The 23,609-nt window shown below is 37.8% G+C and overlaps 1 protein-coding gene across 1 annotated transcript; it reads left to right on the top strand.

Annotated features, from left to right (window-relative positions):
- Nucleotides 1-7,278: 7,278 nt before the first annotated feature.
- On the top strand, nt 7,279-19,873 carry LOC101993497 (C-type lectin domain family 2 member E-like). The gene is made up of 5 exons (XM_005369228.1): nt 7,279-7,351; nt 13,945-14,070; nt 18,207-18,391; nt 18,909-19,015; nt 19,729-19,873. Exons 1-5 carry the CDS (start codon nt 7,294-7,296, stop codon nt 19,871-19,873), a joined length of 621 nt encoding a protein of 206 aa, XP_005369285.1. The 5' UTR covers nt 7,279-7,293.
- The last annotated feature ends 3,736 nt before the right edge of the window (nt 19,874-23,609 follow it).

Below are 23,609 nucleotides of genomic sequence, written 5' to 3'. Positions count from 1 at the left end.
AACTGGATGTCAACCTGTAGAAGAATGAAAATAGACCCATATCTATCACCATGCACAAAACTCAAGTCCAAATGGATTAAAGACCTCAAAGTCCAAGTTCTTAAAACATTTTAAATCCCATATTCTGTAGGCCTTTGAATTGTTAAAGATTATCAATCTAACTGAAATATATTTCTGTAAAACTACAAGTTTGATTTCTATAAATGACTATTTATTAAGCTGTAATTTCTAATTATACATTATATTTTAAAATGTGTTTTATAACCATAATACCCTAAACAAGATTAAAAATATATATGTAACAAAATTGATCTTAACTTTGTATTAATAAACCAAATCTATACAAAGGTAAAGTATACCTATATCATATTCACTTTTTTTTCTTTTAGAAAGAGATAACTAGGTCTGAGAAATAGCTCAGCAGTTAAAAGCACTGGTTCCTTTTCCAGAGGTCTGAAGTTCATTTCCCAGCATCCATATGGTGGCTCACAACCATCTATAATAGGATTTGATGCCCTCTTTTGGCCCGCAGAGTACTCATGCATAAAATATAAATAAATAAAGTTAAATATTTTTTAAAAGGAAAGAGATAACTGTATCCATTAACCATTTATACCCAACCCCTTTTAAATAAAAGCAAACATTGATAATCATTTTGGAAATTTGGGCACAGTTTTCTCCAAACTGCTTTGTGTAGTTTGTTGGTTAAAGTATGTTTAGGATTTATACAAATCTTTTGGGGGATCTTGTTCCATAAAACCACATTAGCTTGGAAGGAATCCACAGATTCTCATTCTCTGTAAAGATAAAAGCAGAATCTCTTTTCCAAAGTAACGTATGTTTAGACTCTAATTTTGAAGTCAAGATACTTTTAAAATATATATGTTGGTTTAGCTTAGCAACCCCAGAATCAAATGTCTCACTGCAGTCAAGAAATTCAAAGAAAACACAATAATATATATAATCTAGACTCTTCCTGTGTTTTTATCTTTACATGGCTTTTTTACTCTCTTAATTTTAATATTTATTCTTTATTACTTTAATCTGTCTGTCTTCACTCTTTTATATCACTTTTACTATTTCTTTAAAGACTTTGTCTTATTATTTAAAACTATTTACTTCTCTTTATAACTGTCTATACTCTTTTTCTGCTCACCAAGTGTACATACATCTTAAAAAAAATTATTGTGTCTCATTTAGCAGTGTTTTATGTCTGAATATGTCCTATTGTGTATCTGAAATGCTTTTCTGACCAGGAGCATTTTTTTTTAAATGATAAGAAGTGTGATCACAGCTACCCTGGATGCTCTGCCTCTCTAGAACTTTTAATATAGTTGAAGTACATCTATTGCCAACTGTGGGACTGCTAGGTAGGAGCCATGCTCATCCCTTCAAATTTGGAAAGCACCGCACAGCAATACACCTTTTTTTGTCTTCATAAAAGCTAAATCTGCCATGCAGTACATTGTGTAGCCTGGAAGTATCTCCATGTATGGCAGCAGGAAACTGCTATGTTCTCCTACCTATGCATTCCTAGGAGAACTAATCTTGCTGCTTGCCAAGGTGGGAAGTCTGAGCCACGTGGATATGCTCTCAGTTAATTTCTTCCTGACCTGGAGCAAGTGTACAAGCACCTGAATCAAAATGGTGGCTTACCATATGGATTAGCTCCAAACACTTGGGTGCCATTATGTAAATAAAGACTGCACATTCATTTCCCAACTGTTCAGACTTGAATAATCATATAGAAACTAAATTAATTACAACACTGGCTCAGCTGGCTAGGAATATGCCAATGACTCAGGCATATTCCTAGCTAGCTTTAATGCATTTCTATTAGTCTGTGTACCACATGAGTCTGTGGCTTACTGGTAAGGTTCTGGAGTCATCATTCAGCAGCTACATGGTGTGTGCCTGACTCCCATGTTCTTTCTCCCTGCATTCAGTTTAGGAGTCCCTTTTAGCTCTATTCTATATTGCCATAGGCCAAAGTACTCCTTTATTAATCAATGGTTATAAAACATATTCACAGCATAATGAAGAGAATCCCACATCACAAGATCTCAGGGCTTTGGAAACTGACTGTTTTTGACCTCGAACTCCATTATTTCATCATGTATTCCCTCCTATCTTAATGTGGAAGCAGATGAATAGTTACAGCTGTCTGGTACTGAAGGTGAGTATTCCTCTTCCCCATAGAAGGCCAGGGTCAACTCGAATTGACTTTTTCTTCTCTGTGAGGAAAGGTTAATTAACTATAGTATGCATTTCCTATTCCCTGGTCAATTAGGCCATAATAAAACTCCTGTTCTTATGTTCTGAGTTCCTAGTGCTTTGTTGTTATCTATCTGTCTGTCTATCTATCTATCTATCTATCTATCTATCTATCTATCTATCTATCATCTATCTATCTACTTTAGACAACACTTCTATTAGATCAGAGTGGTCAGCCTTCTATTTTATAAATTATTTTTAACTCTCTTCTACTATGATCTTAAGAAGCTTGTTTTGGAATATTTACTGTGAAGTCATCATCAAGCTTTTGGTGACTAGTTCATAGGCTGTGGATGCCTTCCAACTGGCTCTTGCAAGTGTTTGTAACTATCAAGTTAACCACACTGAGCTCACAGCACATGACAATTACAAGTAATTTATTGTTATCAAGAACAAGAACATCTGACTGCAGAACTTTGTCATCTTGCTCTTTTTTCTCTCTTGCCTTCCTGTCATAGTCTTATCAGCCGTTGCTGTAGAAATGCTTTAGCCTACGTAATTTCTGTCCTTATAGCATGTACTGACCTTTAGACTGAGATAAGAAGAGAAAATCAGCCACAGTGTAGGTCACAGTTCAAAACAAAATGTTAAAAATGATGACAGAGTCTATATACAGATCTGAGTTCTTACCTGGGTTCTTATCTGACTCAAGGTTTTCAGAGGAGGCAGACATTACACAGGCTGTGTGAGAAATAATTTTGAATTCAACTGAGAGTCAGAAAAGGTGAAGTTGGTGCAGGTTTTGACTTTTCCCTATTAGGTGAGATTGGTAAAGCCACAGCCTTATGAAACACTAGTATTTTGGATTGGAAGAACAAAATCTATTTTGAGCTGGGGGCTGACTTGAGTCCCATTTTTCCTAAATAAGTATTCCAATATTCTTGGAGTGACAAGCTTTACTAAACAACCCACTGTTTTCTGAGCTTCTTTTCTTTTAGCTCTTTTTATGCACTGTATACTTATGGTGTGTTTAAATGCACAGTATTAAACTTGTTAAAATGAAACTGTCTTCCATGTATTTCACTTCTTATTAGGATTTTGAGGTTATTCATGCTGGCACATTGCATGAATGGGTTCTTTTTAAGTGATGTGTGGTATGCAAACCATATAAATAGAAATAGTATGTTTTTATTCAGCTATTAATGAACATCTAGGTTTCTGGTTTGACTGTTAGAAATAATACTAGTTTTTTTTTCATTTTGTAGATGACCATTGTTCACATGTAAATAAATAAAATTGTTATAGCATTGTTTGATTATGTGTAACATTAATAGCTGTGCCAAAGTCTTACAACATAGTTGCAAGTATTTATTATTTCATCACTATATATTGCTCTTTTTTAAACAGAATAATAAGTGTTTGCTGGTCTCTAGAAATTTTCTTGCTTTCTATTTTAAAAAAAAGATAAGGCAAAGAGCACATGCAAAGTCATTACATTGTTGAGTGCAGAAGGACTTTGTTCTCTATTATCACTGCCCATCCCACTAGGTAAATATAGCACAATACAGTTCTCAAGTACAGAGCATATATTACACCTCCCATCATGCATTGACTGCAAATGCATTTATTCCTCTCTTATCTGTTGTACTTAGTTCTTTATTGCATTCTTTTTATGATAAATGCTTTTCTTTTTTAATTCATTAGACTTTAAAAAAAATACCAATCCATATTCCCATTCCCTCCCCTCATCCCATTCCCTTCACACATACACTCCCACCCCACCCCCATCTAATCCTAAGAGATTATAAGACACATTGCTTTGGGGAAGGTCCAAGGCCTTCCCTACTATATCTATAGTATAGTATACATCTGAAGATTAAAGGATCCCAAAAAGGCAGTACATGCAGTAGTAGAGATAAATCCTGGTGCCACTGCCAGTGGTCCCTCAGTCTGCCCCAGCCATGCAACTGTCAACCACATTCAGAGGGACTAGTTTAGTCCTATGCTTGTTCCTTCCCAGTCCAGTTAGAGTTTGTGAGCTCCCATTAGCTTAGGTAAACTGTTTCATTGGATGAACCCATCTTGGTCTTGACCTCTTTGCCCATATTCTCATTCTTTCCATTTTTTAACTGGACACTGGGAGCTCAGTCCAGTGCTACTTAAGATGTGGGTCTTTGCCTCTGTTTCCATCTGTTGTTGGATAAAGGTTCTATGGTGATATTTAAGATAATCATCATTCTGACTACAGGGCAAGTCAAGATCAACCCCCTCTCCTCTAGTGCTTAGGGTCTTAAGTGGGGTCATCATTGTGGATTCCTGGGAATTTCCCTAGACCTAGGTTTCAGCTAACCTTATAATGGCTCCCTCAATTAAGATGTCTCTTTCCTTGCTCTCATCTCATCTCTGTCCTTCCTCCATCTCAACTATCTCAGTCCCTCAAGTTCTCCTAACCCTCCCCTTCCTCTTCTACCTTCCCTTCTCCTTATGTACCCATGCTCCCAATTTTGTCAGGCAATCTTGTCTGTTTTCAATTTCCAGGTGGGCCTATATATGTTTTTCTTTGGGTTCACCTTATTACTTCGCTTCTCTAGGATCATGAACTATAGGCTCAATGTCCTTTGTTTATAGCTAGTATCCACTTATGAGTGAGTACATACCATATTCATCTTTTTGGGTCTGGGTTACCTCACTCAGGATAGTATTTTCTAATTCTATCCATTTGCAGGCAAAATTCAAGATGTCATTTTTTTTTTAACCACTGAGTAGCACTCTAATGTGTAAATGTATCACATTTTCTTTATCCATTCTTCAGCTAAGGGGCATCTAGGTTGTTTCCAGGTTCAGACTATTACAAATAATGCTGCTATGAGTGTAATTGAACAAAGGCTTTTGTAGTATGATTGATTATCTTTTGGGTATATCAGCAAGAGTGGCTTTGCTAGATCCTGTAGGCTGATTCCCAATAGTCTAAGAAATGGCCATACTGATTTCCAAGCTGGCTGTACAAGTTTACATTCCCATCAGCAATGAATGAGTGTTCCCCTTACTCCATATCCTCTCCAGCATAAACTATCATTAGGGTTTTTGATCTTAAAAATTCTGACAGGTGTAATATGTTATCTCAGAATTGTTTTGATTTGCATTTCCCCGATAGTTAAGGATGTTGAACATTTCCTTAAGTATCTTTAGGTCATTTGAGATTCCTCTGTTGAGAATTCTCTGTTTAGTTCAAAACCTCATTTTTAATTGGGTTATTTAAATTTTTTAATGTCTAATTTCTTGAGTTCTTCAAATATTTTAGAGATCAATCCTCTGTCTGATATGGTGTTGGTGAAGATCTTTTCCTATTAAGTGGGCTGCTTTTTTGTCTTATTGACTGTGTCCTTTGTTTTAGAGAAGTTTCTCAGTTTTCAGAGGTTCCATTTATTTATTGTTGCTCTCAGTGTCTGTGCTACTGCAGTTATATGTAGGAAGTGGTCTTCTGTGCCCATGTGTTGTAGTCTACTTCCCACTTTCTCTTCTATCAGGTTCAGTGTGGTCGGATTTATATTGAGGTCTTTAATCCATTTGGACATGAGTTTTGTGCATGGTGATAGATATGGATCTATTTTCATTCTTCTATAGGTTGAAATCCAGTTATTCCAGCACTATTTGTTGAAGATGCTTTCTTCCATTGTATAATTTTAGCTCCTTTGTAAAAAATCAGGTGTTCATAGGTGTGTAGATTAATATCCAGGTCTTCAATTCAATTCACTGGCCAACATCTCTGTTTTTCTGCCAATACCAAGCTGTTTTCATTACTGAAGCTCTGTAATAGAGCTTGATGTCAGGCATGGTAATGCTTCCAGAAGTTCCTTTATTGTAAATGATTGTTTGGGCTATCTTGGGTTTTTGTTTTTCCATAGGAAGTTGACTATTCTTCTTTCAAGGTCTGTGAAGAATTGTGTTGAGATTTTAGTTGGGATTGCATTGAATCTATAGATGGCTTTTGGTAGGATTGCCATTTTTACTATGTTGATTACTCCTATCCAAGAGCATGGGAGATCTTTTCATTTTCTGGTATCTTCTTCAATTTCTTTCATCAAAGACTCAAAGTTCTTGTCAAATAGGTCTTTCACTTCTTTCATTAGTATTACCCCAAAATATTTTATGTTATTTGTTGCTATTGTGAAAGTTGATGTTTCTCTGATTTCCCTCTCAGCTTCTTTATCATTTATGTATAGGAGGGCTACTGTTTTTTTTTTTTTTTGAGTTGATCTTGTATCCTGTCACATCACAGAAGGTATTTATCAGCTGTAGGCGTTCTCTGGTAGAGTTTTTGGGGTCACTTTTGTACACTATCATATCATCTGAAAATAGTGAGAGTTTGACTTCTTTTGCAATTTGAATTCACTTGATCTCCTTTTGTGTACCCAAAGATGTATCCTGGGACCAGTGGCATTTCAGCAGATGCCTCAATCATTCATCAAACATCAGAATTACTGAATATTATCAGAATAACCAAATCTAGAAATACTTTGAGTAAGCATGTTCTAAAATTAAAATATTTAGCCTGAGTGTGGCAGCTTACATCTTTACAGATAGCATTTAGAAGACAAAGGCAAGTTGATCTCTATGAGATTGAATCAACTGTGTTGATATAGTGAGTTTGAGCCTAGCCAGAGCTACATCATGAGACTGTTTGAATAAATATAAACAAACAAACAATAAATAAATCTTTTCTCCAATTCATAACAACTTTTATCAAAGCAGTATTTTTCTTTAAAAATTGGTGATAAGTACAGGACAGTTTCAGATTCTAAAGTATTTATCAGTTTCATTTATCATGTTTAAAGTCTACTTAAGTTTACGTCATAATTGCCTTTGTAAAAAACTATGTGTTCAAAGGTAACATATTCAAAACTGATAAGGAGAGGTTAATGAATCACCCAGACAGGTTGGGCTGAGCTTCTGAAATGTATATTAGCAATAACATAAGCATTACAAGGCTCTTTCTCCCTCCCCAGAGTTTCAAGTTTGAAATTTCTTGCTGAATTCAGTTGAGTTTCTTCCTTTGAAGCAAAGGTTGAAGAAGCATCCATGTGTATGCTAAAGAGAGACCTCATTACGCCAGACAGCCTGCAAGAGGTAAAAATAGGTATGTATTTTAATACAACTTGATTCACAATAGAAGACAGAGAGGAGATTTGCCAAGGACTCTGAAAGGGACTAAACCTCTTATCTGTTATCCTATCATGGTGGGTGTCTGTAGAAGTGGAAATGCTTAGAGGCCTCTGGTATATTAGTTACTATATCAGAGTATAAAATACTCAAGTATTTCTGGGCAAGAGAAATGAACAATAAATTACCAAATCCTGAGATACGGTTTTTGTTTGTTGATTGAATTGCATTTGCTTTTTTAGGTTTTAGTTTTTGTTTGTTTATTTGTTTGTGTGTGTGTGTGTGTGTGTGTGTGTGTGTGTAGTTTACTAGCTCACTTTCTATCTGGTAATTTGCACTCTGGTGAGTTACTGGAAATAGCTGTAGAATATGATCCTTAGGTCCCAGAATGAAGCAAAATCTTAACAGCACAGCTTTCAATGTGCACAGCTGAAGAAGTTCCCTGTGGGACTGGGGCCTGGGGTTTGCAGATCCAGTTGATTCAAAGGAAAGGTGGAGAGAGGAGGTGCAATTAGAAACTGAACCCCTACTCCAGCAAGTTCTCTGGCATTTCTGGTTTATGCAAGTTATGGAAACAAGAAGTCTTGTGGAATTTCTGTTAAGCTGTCTTCTGTATTTGGAAACTCTCTGTTTCATTCTTGCATTTTTATTCCTTTATTCCCTCTTCCTTTACTTCAAATTTTGTTTTCTTGCTTGTTTGTTTAAGTGAAATAATATGGGCTTCCTGGAAAATGAGGAATGTAGGTGTTTTTCAGTTTAGTCAAATAGTCCCATATCTGAAACCATCTTCTTCTCCACACAGAAACACATACACACCCCATATTTCTGTGAGGCAAGTTAGCCTAGGCAGAGAATTTACCATACTATTTGTTTCAATTTTTTTTTTTTTTTTTGGTTTTTCGAGACAGGGTTTCTCTGTGGCTTTGGAGCCTGTCCTGGCACTAGCTCTGTAGACCAGGCTGGTCTCGAACTCACAGAGATCCACCTGCCTCTGCCTCCCGAGTGCTGGGATTAAAGGCGTGCGCCACCATCGCCAGGCCTTGTTTCAATTTTTGAATATTTGTCATATTTTCCATAACAAACATTTAGGGCTTAATTTAAAAACAAACAAGTAAGAAAAGGGCAAGTAAGAAAAAAAGCCACATATGCATGCAAATAAATATATAACTTTCAGAGGCTTGGGGAGCTATTTAAAGGAAAAGTTGCTTATCGACTTTATTGAAATAGAAAGCCATTATGGAAATCTGTATGCATTAAATTCAACGGACATCTTTGTTAAATGTTCAGTCAAAAAGAAAAAAAAAAGGTTGAAAAGTTTCTAAGGAGCGAAAATCCAAAGAATATTACTATGTTGACTCAGTAACTTTGGGGACTCCACATTTAGCAAGTAGCTCCATAAGAGAACCAGATAGGTTCAGAGAAAAAGGGAAAAAACCTGGCTTGGTCCAACATCCTAAAGAGATAGAAAAACAGAACAGAATATCTCAGATTTTCTGATTTAGAACTCAGAAAAGCCAGTGAGTTTCACTGACTGCTGGCTGCAGTTCCACAGCTGATCACACAGGGTGGAGTTTCAGGAAAGGAAAAACACATTATCTCAGTAGAGAAAGATTTTTTCCTGCCACCTCTTTACCACGGTTTTAGGTGGATTAGCCTTTCTAAAAGGTGATCTCTTGGCAGGTGAGTGCAGGCCCAACAGGACAAACTATTATCAGAGGACACAATGGTGTGTCATGTCTACCCAGGATAAGAAGCAGATTCTGTTCATCTGAGAGGAGGAAACACACTTTAGGGGAGCACTGATATCTCCAATGGCTTCAAAGGCTGCTGTAATATTCCCTGCTCAAGATACCCCCAAATTATTTACATTATGGGCTAATCCTGAGGAACTGATATGGTGTGTTTCTGCTAGGAAGATCTAGGGAACCATTTCTAAAGCTACTCAGCAGACATGTTTAGTGTTAGTTACAGCCTCATGCACAGCATCCAAGCAGGGAGCTCTCTTAGCAGAAAGGAAACAGGAACTTAGTCACTTCTGACCTCTGGACTGGAGAAAATCAAACACATTTCCTGTTTCAAGAATTGTAACTGCTCACCTTTGGGACCTCTGCTTCTAAATGAGTCTGACGCTTTTCTGTCTCCTGTCCTCCTCAGCTTAAGCATCCAGGCCTCTGTCAGATTTTTCCTTAGTGTAAACTGAGACTCTCTGTTTTCTTAGAGTTTTGTGAATATGAGCAAAATGTGGTGGTTAAAGTCAGCTGGAATTTTAAAAAAATGTTATTTATATTCAGTAAAATTTATTCTTTTGTTGCACATTTCCATGAAATTTGCAAACATATATAAACAAGAAGTCTTCAACACATTCAAGATAGAGACCTAAACCCCACCCCAAGCTCCCTATGCCCTCCTGTAGACACTCCTCTGTACCCAGCCTATGCCATCCTTGCCTCTTTTGCTCTCACACTCTTGATTCTCCAGAACATCAGGTAGATGGATCCCTGCAGTAGTAAATGCATTGGAGATTCATCCACAGTGAGTTCAACAACTGCATGTCCAATATGAACACAGCTGGCTAGAGTAGAAGAGATTCCAGAGCACGATTGATGAGCGGTATGAGCTGTGAATTAAAAGTATGCATTTTAAGTCTGAATAGAAAAACAGGTCAGGAGAAAACTAACAGGAAACTGGAGGGTAAGAGAGCGAACAGAAAGAGAGCAGGTGGGTAGCAGTCAGAATTTCCCAGCAGAAAAACTCTTATCTGTGGTCAGATTCTCCAACTAAACTGCAAGGGGGGCTAAGTGGAGCTTTATTGTTGTTTTGGATTTTGGTGGTGATGGTAGTAGTTTGGGCAGGGGGTGCCGTTTAGAGGTCAGAAGACAACTATGTGTATTATGTTCTCTCATTTTACTTTTGCACATATTCCAGGTCTCTCTCTGTCTCTTTCTGTGTGTGTGTCTCAAAAGAAATTGTACTTAAAATGTACTGTGAGTTTTTAAAACTTAATGGAGAAATGATTCAAAGATTAAGAACATTTGCTGCTCTTCCAGCAACTGACTGTGAGCATGTTCCATTGAATGTACAATTGTGCGCTTGGCAGTGCTGTGAGAGCTGCAATCCTTACACATTTGTTTGCACTTAACAATTGCTAGTGTATGGAAGTGCAAATTATTTAGTGCACTGACATATTTTCCTGAAGTATTGTAAACTCATTCACTACTTTTAGAGCCCTTTGAATATACTCCTTATAAATGTATATATAGGTATATCCATGTCATCTGAATATCAACACTTTATATCTATGGGGACAAATGTTATTTTTTTATTCTTGCTCTATAGTCCTGTCAAGGATCTCCAGAGTCATAGAGTGGTGAGCAGATATCCTTGCTTTGCTTGGACCACTGGGAAAAATTATTTATGCTGTCTGTAATTAGATTTTTGTTTTGTTGTATCATAGATAGCTGTATTAATTAAGATTTTTGTTGCTGAGAGGAAACACCATGATCTAAGCAATTTGGGGATGAAAGGATTTATTTGGTTTACGCTTTGATAGTACTGTTCATCATTGAAGCAAGTCAAGGCAGGAGCTCAAACAGGGCAGGAACCTGGAGGCAGGAGCTGATACAAAGGTCATGGAGGAGGGCTGCTTATTGGTTTATTCCTCACAGCTTGTTCAGCCTACTTTCTTATAGAACCCCAGAGGGGGTTGGGCCCCTGTTGTGGGAGCTGCAGGCCTCTTTCCACAGCCCGGCTCCCGGCAGCCTGGCTATCTTATGCCCCAAAATAACAACACACAAATTGTATTCTTTTAAACACTGCTTGGCCCATTATATCTAGCCTCTTCTCGGCTAACTCTCGCACCTGGACTAGCCTGTTTCTAATAATGTGTATAGCACCCCGAGGTGCACTTACTGGGAAGATTCTAGCCTATGTCCATCCTGGGTCGGAGCTTCATGGCGTCTGCCTTGGAGAGGAGCAGGCATGCCATCTGCTTCCTCTTCCTCCCAGCATTCTGTTCTGTTTACTCCACCCACCTATGTTCTAACCTATCAGGGCCAAGCATTTTCTTTATTAATTAACCAATGACCTTCCTCGATCAGGCCCCTTCACATGAGTCACTAATTAAGAAAATATAATATAGTCTTGCCTACAACCTGAAGTTCTTTATTCTCATATGACTTTAGCTTATGTCAGGTTTTCCACGGATGTAGTCAGCCCCAAGTTGGCATGCTAATGTGTTGTTGGAGACTGCTTGTTAGTTTCCCAGCCACCCAGACCCGAAATCATCACACTGAAACTATATTAACTGCAACACTGCTTAGCCTACTAGCTTATCCATATTTCTAGCTAGCTCTTATATCTTAAATTCACCCATTTATATTAATCTGTGTATAGTCACATGCATTTCCCACTTTTGTGGGTATACAGTCTTTTGTAGTATGACATAATGATTCTCTGGATTTCCTGTGTTTGTTGTTATGTCCCCTTTTCATTTCTGATTTTGTTAACTTGGATATTCTCTCTCTATCTTTTGATTAGTTTGGATTAGGGTTTGTCTGTCATGTTTATTTTCTCAAAAAACCAGCTCTTTGTCTCATTGATTTTTTGTATTGTTTTCCTTGTTGCTATTTTTATTGATTTCAGCCTTCAATTTGATTATTTTCTCTCTTCTACTCCTCCTGTGTGAGTCTGCTTCTTTTTCTTCTAGAACTTTCAGGTGTGCTGTTAAGTCATTAGTATGAGCTTTCTCCACTTTATGTAGACACTTGGTGCTGTGAACTTTCTTCTTAGCAGCACTTTTATAGTGTCCCATAGGTTTGGGTACATAGTACCTTCATTTTTGTTGAATTTTAGGAAGTCTTTAATTTCTTACTGTATTTATTCCTTGACCCAGAGGTGGTTTAATAAAGCACTGTTCAGTTTCTAAGAGTTTGCAGGTTTTCTGTGATTAGTGCCGTTGTTAAATTATAACTTTAAACATGGTGATTCAATAAGATACAACATCTCTGTTAATTCCATTTGATCCCTGACATCTGTTAGTTCTCTTATTCCTCTCCTAACTTTCTGTCTGATTGACCTGTCCAATGGAAAGAGTGGGGTATCAAAGTCTCCTATTATGATAAGTGTGTGGGGTTTGATGTGTGATTTAAGTTTTAATAATGCTTCTTTTACATATGTGGGTCCTCTTGCATTTGTGGCATAGATGTTCAGAATTGAGACTTCATTTTGATGGATTGTTCCTGTTATGAGTATAAACTGTCCTTCTCCCTCTCTTCTAATTGATTTTAGTTTGAAGTCTATTTTGTTTGAAATTGGGATAGCTACATGTGCTTTTCTCTTAGGTCCCTTTGATTGGAAAATCTTTTCCCAACACTTTAGGTAATGTCTGTCTTTGACATTGGGGTGTGTTTTTTGTATACAGCAGAAGGATGGATCCTACTTTTGTATTCATTCTCTTAGCCTGCATCTTTTTAGAGGTGAATTGAGTCCATTGATATTAAGAGATATTAATGACCAGTGATCGTTAATTCTTGTTATTTTTCTGTGGTAGTGTTTGTGTGTTTTCCTTCTTTTGGTTTGCCGGTGAGATTATGTGTTGCTTCTGCTTTTGTTAGCTTCCTTGGGTTAGAGTTTTCCTTCTAGTGCTTTCTATAGGGCTGTATTTGTGGATAGTTATTGTTTAAATCTGATTTTGTCATGGAATATCTTGTTTTTTCCATCGAAGATGATTGAAATCTTTGCTGGGAATAGTAGTCTGGGCTTGCATCTATGGTCTCTTAGTGTGTAGCTCATCTGTCCAAGACCTTCTGGCTTTTGTGGTTTTAATGGAGAAGTCTGCTTTAATTCTGATAGGTCTTCCTTCATATGTTACTTGACCACTTTCCTTTGCAGCTCTTTAAATTCTTTCTTTGGGCTGTATGTTTTATATTTTGATTATTACATGGCAACGGGAATTTCTTTTTTTGGTCCACTTTGCCTGCTGGCTGGCTAGAGAAACCAGTTTAGGTGGGGTAGGGGCCTAGGGTTTTGCCACAGTGTGGAGGGACTAGAGAGTGGGGTGTCCCACCAGGTGGGTGGTCACTCACTTCTTGGTTCTCTCTGTGTATTAGCAGGCTGCGTTTCAGGGTTCCACTTGAACTTCTTACTCTTAGGCCTCCACAAGAACCACAATACTGTGCTACTCCATCTGGCACACTGATTTTAATTGTTGTTATTACTGTTGTTGTTATTATTATTATTATTATTATTATTATTCCCTCAGTTCTAACCAGGTCTCTTCTTACAAAAATAAACCTAACCTATGGGTAGTGTTACATTGTTTCTTTTTCATGTTGATCTTCACTATTTCTGTTTCTTGCTTCTTCACTGGTCAACTGGAAAACTCCTTGGGGAAAACTCTGTTTTCCATTTCTCTAGCCTTCTATGGGCCAAAGACATCATTTGTGGACCAGGACCTTTTGAGAGGGGCATTTCCAGGGGAAGAATACAAGCCAAATATACAGTTGATTCTGGATAAATGTATCTTTTACCCAAAGAGTATTGAGCTTGATGTTCTCATATTTATAGTTTCAGGTAAAAAGCTCCAAGGAAAATGTCTCAGAAATGTCTCCCCCGAGTCTCCTGTTAAGCTTTACTGCTGCTATGTAGTGATCATGGTTCTCACTGTAGCTGTAATTGCACTCGTGATTGCTTTGTCAGGTAAGTGACACATTCTTCAAATTCTGAAACGTCTGTCTACATTCACATTGTCAGTTATACTTATTGATCATTGTGAGCCAGGCAATGTGGGAAGGGCTCTAGTTAAACACACTGGAAATTCCTCAATTCCTCTTCTCTGGAAACTTAGGGTCTAGCAGGAAAATGCAGAGAGGGATCAGCACAGGCCGTGGTGTACACAGGAGACCAGGCTCAGTCTCCCTGGAAAGATGATATTATGCAACCTCTAGACAGAGATGGAGGAGACATGTGTGCACCTGGGGGAACTATTCAAGGCAGAGACCAAAGAGAAGAAAACTCAAAGGAGAACCCTCAAGAAGCTTGCTGCAGCTGACAGAAGTGAGGGTAGTGAAGAATAATATGGTGGGGGAAGGTACAGAACCCCCATAACCCATGGTTTATGTTAACATCTTCAACAACTGTCTGAAAGTATCAAATACAAAGTTCCAAAATATGATTCCTAAGCTTTTAGTTGTAGACTGTTCTGAATATTGTGATAAAATATTGTATAAAATTGTTGCAATAACTGGATTAAATATTCCATGATATAAATATATATTTTTTATTGAAAAAAATTTCCGCCTCCTCCCAGCCTCCCATTTCCCTCCCTCTCCTCCCGCCTCTCCCCCTCCCCCCCACTCCTCTTCCCCTCCCTCTCCAGTCCGAAGAGCAGTCAGGGTTCCTTGCACTGTGGAAAGTCCAAGGTCCTCCCCCCTTCATCCAGGTCTAGGAAGGTGAACATCCAAACTGGCTAGGCTCCCACAAAGCCAGAACATGAAGTAGGATCAGTGCCATTGTCCTTGGCTTCTCATCAGCCCTCATTGTCCGCCATGTTCAGAGAGTCCGGTTTTATCCCATGCTTTTTCAGTCACAGTCCAGCTGGCCTTGGTGAGCTCCCAATAGATCAGCCCCACTGTCTCAGTGAGTGGGTGCACCCCTCGTGGTCCTGACTTCCTTGATCATGTTCTCCCTCCTTCTGTTCCTCATTGGGACCTTGGGAGCTCAGTCCAGTCTCCAGTGTGGGTCTCTGTCTCTATCTCCATCCATCACCTTATGAGACAGAGTTTCTCACTGGGAACAAGACTGGCCTTAAACTTGGAGAGCCACCTGCCTCTGAATCTCAATTGCTGAGATATAAGGTGTGCACCACCACCATCTGATGTTATTTTATGAAATCAAGTTTAACCACACTAAGGAGTAACACACATGTCTAAACAGAACAAACATTGCCCGACAAGTCTTGGTCAGTACAACCTAAACTATATAGTTCAGAAAAAAGTCAGATAAGAAGAAATGATAGTAACCTTTACTGTCCGTTCCATTTGTCCCTTTCATTGAAAGCTCTTGGTACTGAGTATGAGAACTGGGAACAACTATAACAAAGTCCATTTTCTAAAAATAATTAGAGAAGGTCATTTCCAGTATTTGATATTTCACTTCAAAGATCTTTTTCTTTTTTTCTTGAAACTGACTAGACCTTTGAAAGAGTGGCAGATTCCTTCTGATTTGTTAATGGAAGAAAATAGTAAATGTGTGACAAAAAATGTCTGTTATTCTTTTAAGCTGTCCTTTGAACCCTTGCTACATTCAGAGAATCTTTCATACACATACACACACACACACACACATTCACACACACATACGTGTACACACATAGACATATATAGACATGATCACTTTATTATTATAGACTCACAGACAAACATATCACAGAGCTGCATTAAAATCACTGCTCAAAGACTTGCCAGGTCCCAAACCCAATGTATCTCATTGACATTCCACAGAGTTAGAATATCCATTCTGAAGCCATGGAGCTTTGGTTATGGTTTTAGACTTTCACTGTCAGTTACATTTTTATCTTATCATCTCCAAAAATAAGAAAAGCTGTCAGAATTGAAACTATAAAAACTATTATTTTTATAACCCTTTTCATGGCTTATGGGCTGGTGTGGAAGAATTCTCTGTATTCTGTCAATCATGTTTTAAATAAATGCTGATTGGCCAGGCAGGAAGTATAGGCAGGTCAACCAGACAGGAAGCAGAGGCAGGGTGATGAGAACAGGAGAATTCTGGGAAGGAGAAAGCCCATTCCTCCCAGTCTAACCCAGACCACTGAAGAAGCAACATGTGACCTGCCCTGCTGTGAAAGGTACAGAGCCATGTGGCTAGCATAGATAAGAACAATGGGTTAATATAAGCTACAAGAACTAATTAGAAGACTGAGCTAATGGGCCAATCAGTTTATAACTTAGTGTAGACTCTGTGTGATTTTCTTTGGGGCTTTCCGGCTGTGGGAAACTGGGCAGGACAGAAACCCCAACAAGCAGGCCCCTTCATGTTACAATGGGCCCTTGGCTGCATCCCATCTTTCCTTGTCACCCTACACCAGTCTTCCTTGTTCTGTTCTCTAAGTATTGTACCATAGCCACCCTCACACTTGTTTATACTGTATGTCACAGACTGGGATTGCATATGACAGAGTACATGGGATCTCTTTCTTCTTCAGTTTGAGTGACATCACTTGGTATTATACTTTAATAGTCCATCCACTTTCCTGAAAATTTCATTTTCCTTTATAGTTGAATAACATTCTGTTTTTCCATGTAACACATTTTCATTAGTTGCATTCATCAGTTGATGGACATGTAGGTCAGGTACATTTTCTTACTATTGTGAATAGGGGACCAATAAATATGGATTACAATTTTCTGTGGTAGGATATGGGGGTTGCTTCTTCTGTGTCCAGGAGTGGCAAATCTTAGTCACATGGCAAGTTTAATTTTTAGTTTTCTAAGGAACCTCCATATTGGCTGTATCAGTTTGTACTTCTACGAGCAGTAAATAAGTGTCCTTATTTCTGCATAAGCTTCTAAACAAGTTGGCCTTGAACTCACAGAAATCTGCATGTCTCTGCCTCTCAAACACTGAAATTAAAGTCATGTCACTACAGCCCAGCATTGTTGTCAGATTTCTTACTGATAGCCATTCTGATTGGCTCTAACAAAAGCCAGCATATGTTTATATACATTTAATTGTGTAGAATTATAGGAAACCCGCTACCAAAATTTAAATATCGAAAAAGCTATTTTGTCCATGCCATGTTTTATAGGCTGGAATTTACTTATAGTGAAATCCAGATAAGTGAGGAATTTTCTTTCTTTTGTCAAGAATAAAAGAAGAAAAAAAGAACCTATCACAGGGTTACTTGCAAATCCATGTTTATTGTTCCCTATTTGCAATAGGAAGTAAAGGAAAGTAGACATGAAAGCTTCTGTCCGACTCAGTCCCACAGCCATTCAGTACCAAAGAAAAACACAGAGGCTTAAATTAATTATAAAGTGTTTTGCCTATAGCTCTGGTTTATTAACTCACAGTTCTTGTCTATGTTTAGCCATGTGGCTTGTTGCCTTTTTCATTAAGGCATTGTCATCTTGTTCCCTTTGCATCTGGCTGGTGACTGATTTTCTGCATTTCTTCTTCCCAGAATTCCACCCCACCTAGACTTCTTGGCTGGTTACTGGCCAATCAGAGTTTTATTAAACTATCATGAGGGACAAATCTTTATAGTGTACAAGAGCATTATCACACAGTATTCCCCCTTTTTTCTTTATAAGATCTCTGAATCTAATCTCCTTTACTTAGCTTTTTCCGACCATTATTCCTAACAACTAGTAATCAATACTCTAAACAAAGAGTTCCAATTTGTAGAAAGGTGCTGATAATTTTATGAGGACCCAAAGAAAATTTAGGATTATGGTCAAGTCCTAACTGGAGTACTTTATGAGGATGAGTCATCTCAGCCAGGCATCTTGAGGCTGTTCTGGATGCAGAACTCAGAGGAAACTGCAACCGAGGTGCTCTGAAATGTTGGATCATCTGGGCCATTAGTTCCCTCCGAATATTTTTCAGGGGTCTTCCTTGATCAAACTTTATTTTTTAACCCAGAATGAATCCACAGCCTTTCATTTCCTGTGTAAACAAAAGGAAAGCCTCTTCTCCAAAATAAATATCTTTTGACTTAAATTTTCAAGTCAAGACATTTTCAAAATATATAGATTAGATTAATCCAGCAGTCTTTATAAGCAAATGTCTTATTCATGACACTGTGTGCATTTTAGTGAGCAAAGAAAACACAGCCATTTCAGGATCTGGACCTTACTATTCCACATGCCCAAATGACTGGATTGGATTTGGAAACAAATGTTTTTACTTTTCTGAAGATGTAAGAAATTGGACATTCAGTCAGACCTACTGCATGGCACTAGAGGCCCATCTTGCTCTATATGATAGCCTTGAGGAACTGGTAAGAAAGGATCATGAATTGGTTTGTTGTTTGTTCTATTGAATATGCATTGTCTTAATATAGAGATCTTAAAGGAAGAATCCCACCTCAGGCAGTTGGGGCATAAGGGGAGCACATTAGTAGTGTGGTGCCAATTGCTGATGCTATTGCTTCTAGTTTGGGCACCAAGACATTCCAAAGACATACTCTAATATAGTGCTCATGTAAAACCTGATATACCTGGTTGTCGTGTAAGTATTCCTTGAAACTATCAGGTTTTGCATACTGAATATGGCAACTGTTAAAAGCTGTAAGGATATTCTTAATAAGGGACTTTCCCAGTCACCAGGGAATAGGTGGCCAGCAATGTGTTTTAGGTTATGAGTGTAAAATATATCCTCTGAGAACTGGAAATTATTGTAGCTCCAAAATCAATGATCCTTAGCTGCCATCCCTAGAATAGGCTGTAGATTAGAGATACTCAGTGGTCACCTGAAGCTGAGAGACACATGCATTTGTTTTCTATGTTTTACGACAGAATTTCCTGAAGAGATACAAGGGAGCTTCTGACCACTGGATCGGCCTTCACAGAGAGTCATCAGAGCACCCTTGGACATGGACAGACAACACTGAATATAACAACTTGTATGTTTTTTAGATTGCTTTTCCTTTTACTGTGATCATTTGTTGTGAAGTGTGTTTCTTGTGCCTATAAGAGATTGATAATTGTGCCATGTGACTCCAACTGCACTGAAAAGAAAGAAATACAAATCTTCTAAGTGGAGGAGTGGCCCAGAGGTAGGGTGTGTGCTTGCGTGCAGAGCCAAATTCAAACAACTTCCACATTCCTACAAATTTAAATCCTTTGAATGTTCTCCCACTTATTACCATAAGTTTCAAAGCATTTTCTTAGTGTGATTTCACTCAAAATCTTTACCATGATGATGGCACCTGGGCTAGATATTGTCTGCTCCATCACAAATCAAAACTTTTCCTTGAAAAAAAAAGTAAAAATAAATAAATAAATAATAAAAATAAAGTAAAAAAAATTTCCTGGACAATAGACACTCTCATGAGAAGTAGATAGAAGGTAGGATGGGCAGTTAGAGCTCTGAAACCCCAGGAAACCACTGCAGAACTGATGCCACTCATGGACGGCAGCAGTGCATTTGAACATGACAAAAAGAGCCAGTCAAATGCCTTTGCAAATGATATAAGACTCAACACGAGCAAACGACCAAAGTGTGGTGTTCAAGTCAAACCCTGAGCATGTAAAAGTTCCCAGGTGCAAAACTAGTTCAGGTGTTTGAATGTAATATGGCTTGTATGGAAATTTTTTTGTCTGTTTTTTGCTTTAGGGTTCTCACCCAAGGAAGCAGAGAATATGCTTACCTGAATGACAGTGGGATCAGCAGTGCCAAAAACTACACACCTAAGAAGTGGATTTGTAGCAAGTACAGCAAATATACTTTACAATGCCCAGAAATTTTAAACCCAGGATAGGAAATGTGCCAAAGCATGCCTGATAAACAGATGCTCTGTGACCTGTTATCTACAGTTGCAACTCCACCCATGATCTACTAAAATCATCAAAATCCTTCAATAATATGTGTTGACACAAAAATGAAAACTCAGAGGATCAAACATAAGGGAAGTGAGTGTGAATGATTTTAAATTAAAATAGGTGTTTGGATATGAGTTAGTATTCATACCTTAAAATGAAACTTAAAATACAATCATATCTGTATTAGTGAGCTTAACCTTTAGGAGCAGATATGATTTTTTTTAAATTGGTTTATGTATTGAAAAGATGGAACCTAAAAATGTGGGATGACTAAGCCCATGGAAATGATTCAATAACCACAATAGAGATGATAACTGGTGTAAAGTCTCCAAATACTATTGTAAATAAGATCATCATTCTTTTACAAAATTCAATGACCATTATGAAGGGCGATCTAGACAAGACCACATTCTGTGATTTAATACCATTGTCAAAATGTTTTTAATTTTTACTTATCAGTGTTCTTTTTTAATTCAAATAGACTAAGAATATATTATTAGAAAATGTCAATTTAGCTTTCTAATTAAACTTTTTTGGGAGTTTCATGTACAAGAATGCTAAATTACTGAACCTCCTTAAAACAATTGATTCCTAATCTTGCAATGATTTAAACATTTTTAATATTTTGGGAACTAAATATTTTACTTGATCATATGCTATACTGTACTGATGAGTCCCAAAAAGGACGAAATAACAGGTCACAAGCATCTCTTCTGTTAACTCTGTCTTCTTACTTTGTTGATACATAGTTTAAACCTTCTCAGGCATGCTAGGCAAACACTGTACTTCTCATATTTACCATCATCCCTTCTTGTAAATTTTGTTTTGTAACAAGGCTGCTTTGTTATTCCCAAATGGCTGTAATTGGAGCTATGTATTACCACACAGGAAATATCTTTACTCTTTATTAAAATATTTGTTCATGAACAGTGATATGACTCTGAAGGTAAAATGTACCTGCCACTAAAATTGGTAACTTGATTTTGACACCTGAACCCACATGTTAGAAGCAGAAAAGCTTCCACAGAAAGTTTCTCCTATGGCCTTCAGACTTGTGCTGTACATATACATATCACAAATAAGTCAGGAAAATAAATAAAATATTTATTTGTTTTTTTGTAGTAGACTGCTTTTTTGAGTATATATTTTTACTTTTTGTTATTGTTTTTCTTTCTTTCCTTTTTCTTTCTTTTGTTTTGTTTTCCAAAACAAAATTTCTGTGTGTAGCCTTGACTGTCCTGAACTTTGCTTTGTAGACAAACTCAGAGATCTGCCTTCCTCTGCCTCCCAAGTGCTGGGTTTATAGTTATGTGCCACCACCACTGGGCTTAGCCTGTTTTTTGTTTTGTTTTGTTTTTAATACCAGCATATTTCATTCAAGAAAACATGTTTCTCAGTGTTCTGCTTCAACTTCATTTAACCCTTTTTCTTTTGCCGTCCATTTTATTTCCAGTAAACTAATAAAATGTTCTCAGAGAACAATGTGTCTAGGACAAATGTTCAAATTGTGTATGTGCTAGGAAGGTAAGTTTTCATGACAGTGATTGAAAGAAGCTATTTTCCTACAAAAACTCAGAGAAACAAAGGCCTTATATCATTAAACTATGTGTGGTTGGCATGTGCTCAATTTTCCTGGAGAAATACAAGACACAAATCTACTAACTCCAGAGAAGGAGCACTTGATGGACCAAAATACAGATATCACCAAAGTTCAACTTGGTGAACCAATGAGTTTTATTTGGGTTCCTTATAAGAATAATGTGGAAAGCTACTTACAAGATCAAAGTTGATTCAAAGACAGATGCAGCAAAGCCCACTCCAGCATGGGCGGCAGTTCCCAAAAGCTAGACAACTGGGATACACTGCACAACCTGCAGACAGCTCATCAGTTCGGAGAGTGCCTACCTTGATTGCTTTTCTATTGCTGTGAAATAACAGAATGACCAATATAACTTGTAAAAGAAAGAAGTTGTGAGGATCTTGCTTAACATTTCAGATGATGAAGTGATGACCATCATGGTAGGCAGCATGGCAGCAGGCAGGCAGAAATGGTGTGAGAACAATGGCTCACATGTCGATACAGCAACCGTGAGGCAAAAAGAGATAGATGACCTGGGACAGTGTGGACATTTGAAACTTTAACTCCAGTGACACAACTCCTGCAAACAGGTCATACCTCCTCCAACAAGGCCACCTCTCCAAAAAGGGCACACCTCTTCTACCAAGGCCATATTTCATTATCTTCTCCAAACAGATACACCAAATGTGGACCAAGTATTCAAATATATGAGCCTATGGAAGGAAGCCATTCTCATCCAAATCACCACAATGTCCTTTCCAGGGCCTCAGATGGTCTGTGCCTCTTGTAGGCAATCCTGCTGGTCTCTGCTTCTTCCAGGCAGCAGGGCTTGTCTGACAATGACTCCCAGCAGTCACTTACTGTATATACACTCTTGGGGAGGAAGGGGGCTAGTGAATCTGCTAGTGTCAGAGAATTCCTGGAGCTGTTTTGAGTTGTTTAAATTCCTGTCTTTCTAGTTTCTCTTAAGGATGTAACATTTCCCAGAGGAAACAACAACACTACAATATTAATTCACAGAAAAAGTTTGATTGATGTTGTAAGCACAGCTGGTATAGCATTTATGCACAAACTGACTTCTAAGTCGCATACCAAGAAAATATAAATTGCCTTATTAATATTTCAGTATCTTGATAAATTTTGTAGCCCCTGTTACAGTGCTTGTTCACATATAAAGTAGGACAGTGGATGACTATATTACTGGATATCTTGTCTGTGAATATACCTCACCAAGCTCAGTAAATGCTTACTGTCCTATTTTTCTACCCTTTCATTATGGAGTTTAAAATGAAAAGAATAGTAATAATCTTCACTAGACTATAGCTACTTAGTGCTACTTAGTGACACTGCTGCCACCCATTGGTGACAACTATTCAAAACATTCTCATAATTAATTCACCACCAGTTGAAGGAAATGAAATTTGAATTTTGCTGTTTTCCTAAATAGTGATAGACTGAATGTGTGCTTCTGTATGAAGGACAGCAGGAGTGAACCCTGACACTCAGGTACTTTGTGTTCATAGTGTTTTCTGTGGCCAGCATTGTTTAGATGAAGTTATTGCTTATATTTCGGGAGACATACAAAGCCACATTACAAAAGCTTTATAGGTTGGTTGTAGTCATGCACATCTTTAACCCTAGTAACTAGTTGACAGAATCAAGAAGATCTATGTGAGTTTGAGGCTAACATTGTCTACATAAAAAGTTCTAAGCCAGCCAGGGCTACATAGTGAAATCCTGTCTAAAAAAAAAAAAAAAAAAAAAAAAAAAACCACAGCAACAAACAAAACCACTTTTATATTAGTGCTCTAATTCAATAGCAAAATCCTACTGAGGGGCTGGAGAGATGCCTCACTGGTTAAGAGGACTGATTGCTCTTATGGAAGACTCAAATTTGATTCCTAACACTCCATGGAGACCTGTAACCATCCCTAACTCAAGTGTCAGGTGATCAAGTGTCCTCTTCTGACCTCTGTAGGCACCAGGTATGTACATGATGTACATACATACACACAGGCAAGCAATTATACACATGGATATAAAATTTTAAAATCTTGGCTGGGCGATGGTGGCGCACGCCTTTAATCCCAGCACTC

Source organism: Microtus ochrogaster, unplaced genomic scaffold, assembly GCF_000317375.1.
Source record: "Microtus ochrogaster isolate Prairie Vole_2 unplaced genomic scaffold, MicOch1.0 UNK46, whole genome shotgun sequence".
In the NCBI taxonomy this organism is placed as follows: domain Eukaryota; kingdom Metazoa; phylum Chordata; class Mammalia; order Rodentia; family Cricetidae; genus Microtus; species Microtus ochrogaster.
Note: the sequence above shows the minus strand (reverse complement) of the source record. Positions and strands in the feature narration are given on the sequence as shown.

Bases quoted from the DNA above. Each gene is read 5' to 3' on its own strand.
- LOC101993497 (XM_005369228.1), top strand. From the start codon at position 7,294: ATGTGTATGCTAAAGAGAGACCTCATTACGCCAGACAGCCTGCAAGAG. The intron at 18,392-18,908 runs GTAAGAAAGGAT...GTTTTACGACAG, and splicing joins ATGATAGCCTTGAGGAACTG to AATTTCCTGAAGAGATACAA. The intron at 19,016-19,728 runs GTATGTTTTTTA...TTTTTGCTTTAG, and splicing joins AACACTGAATATAACAACTT to GGTTCTCACCCAAGGAAGCA.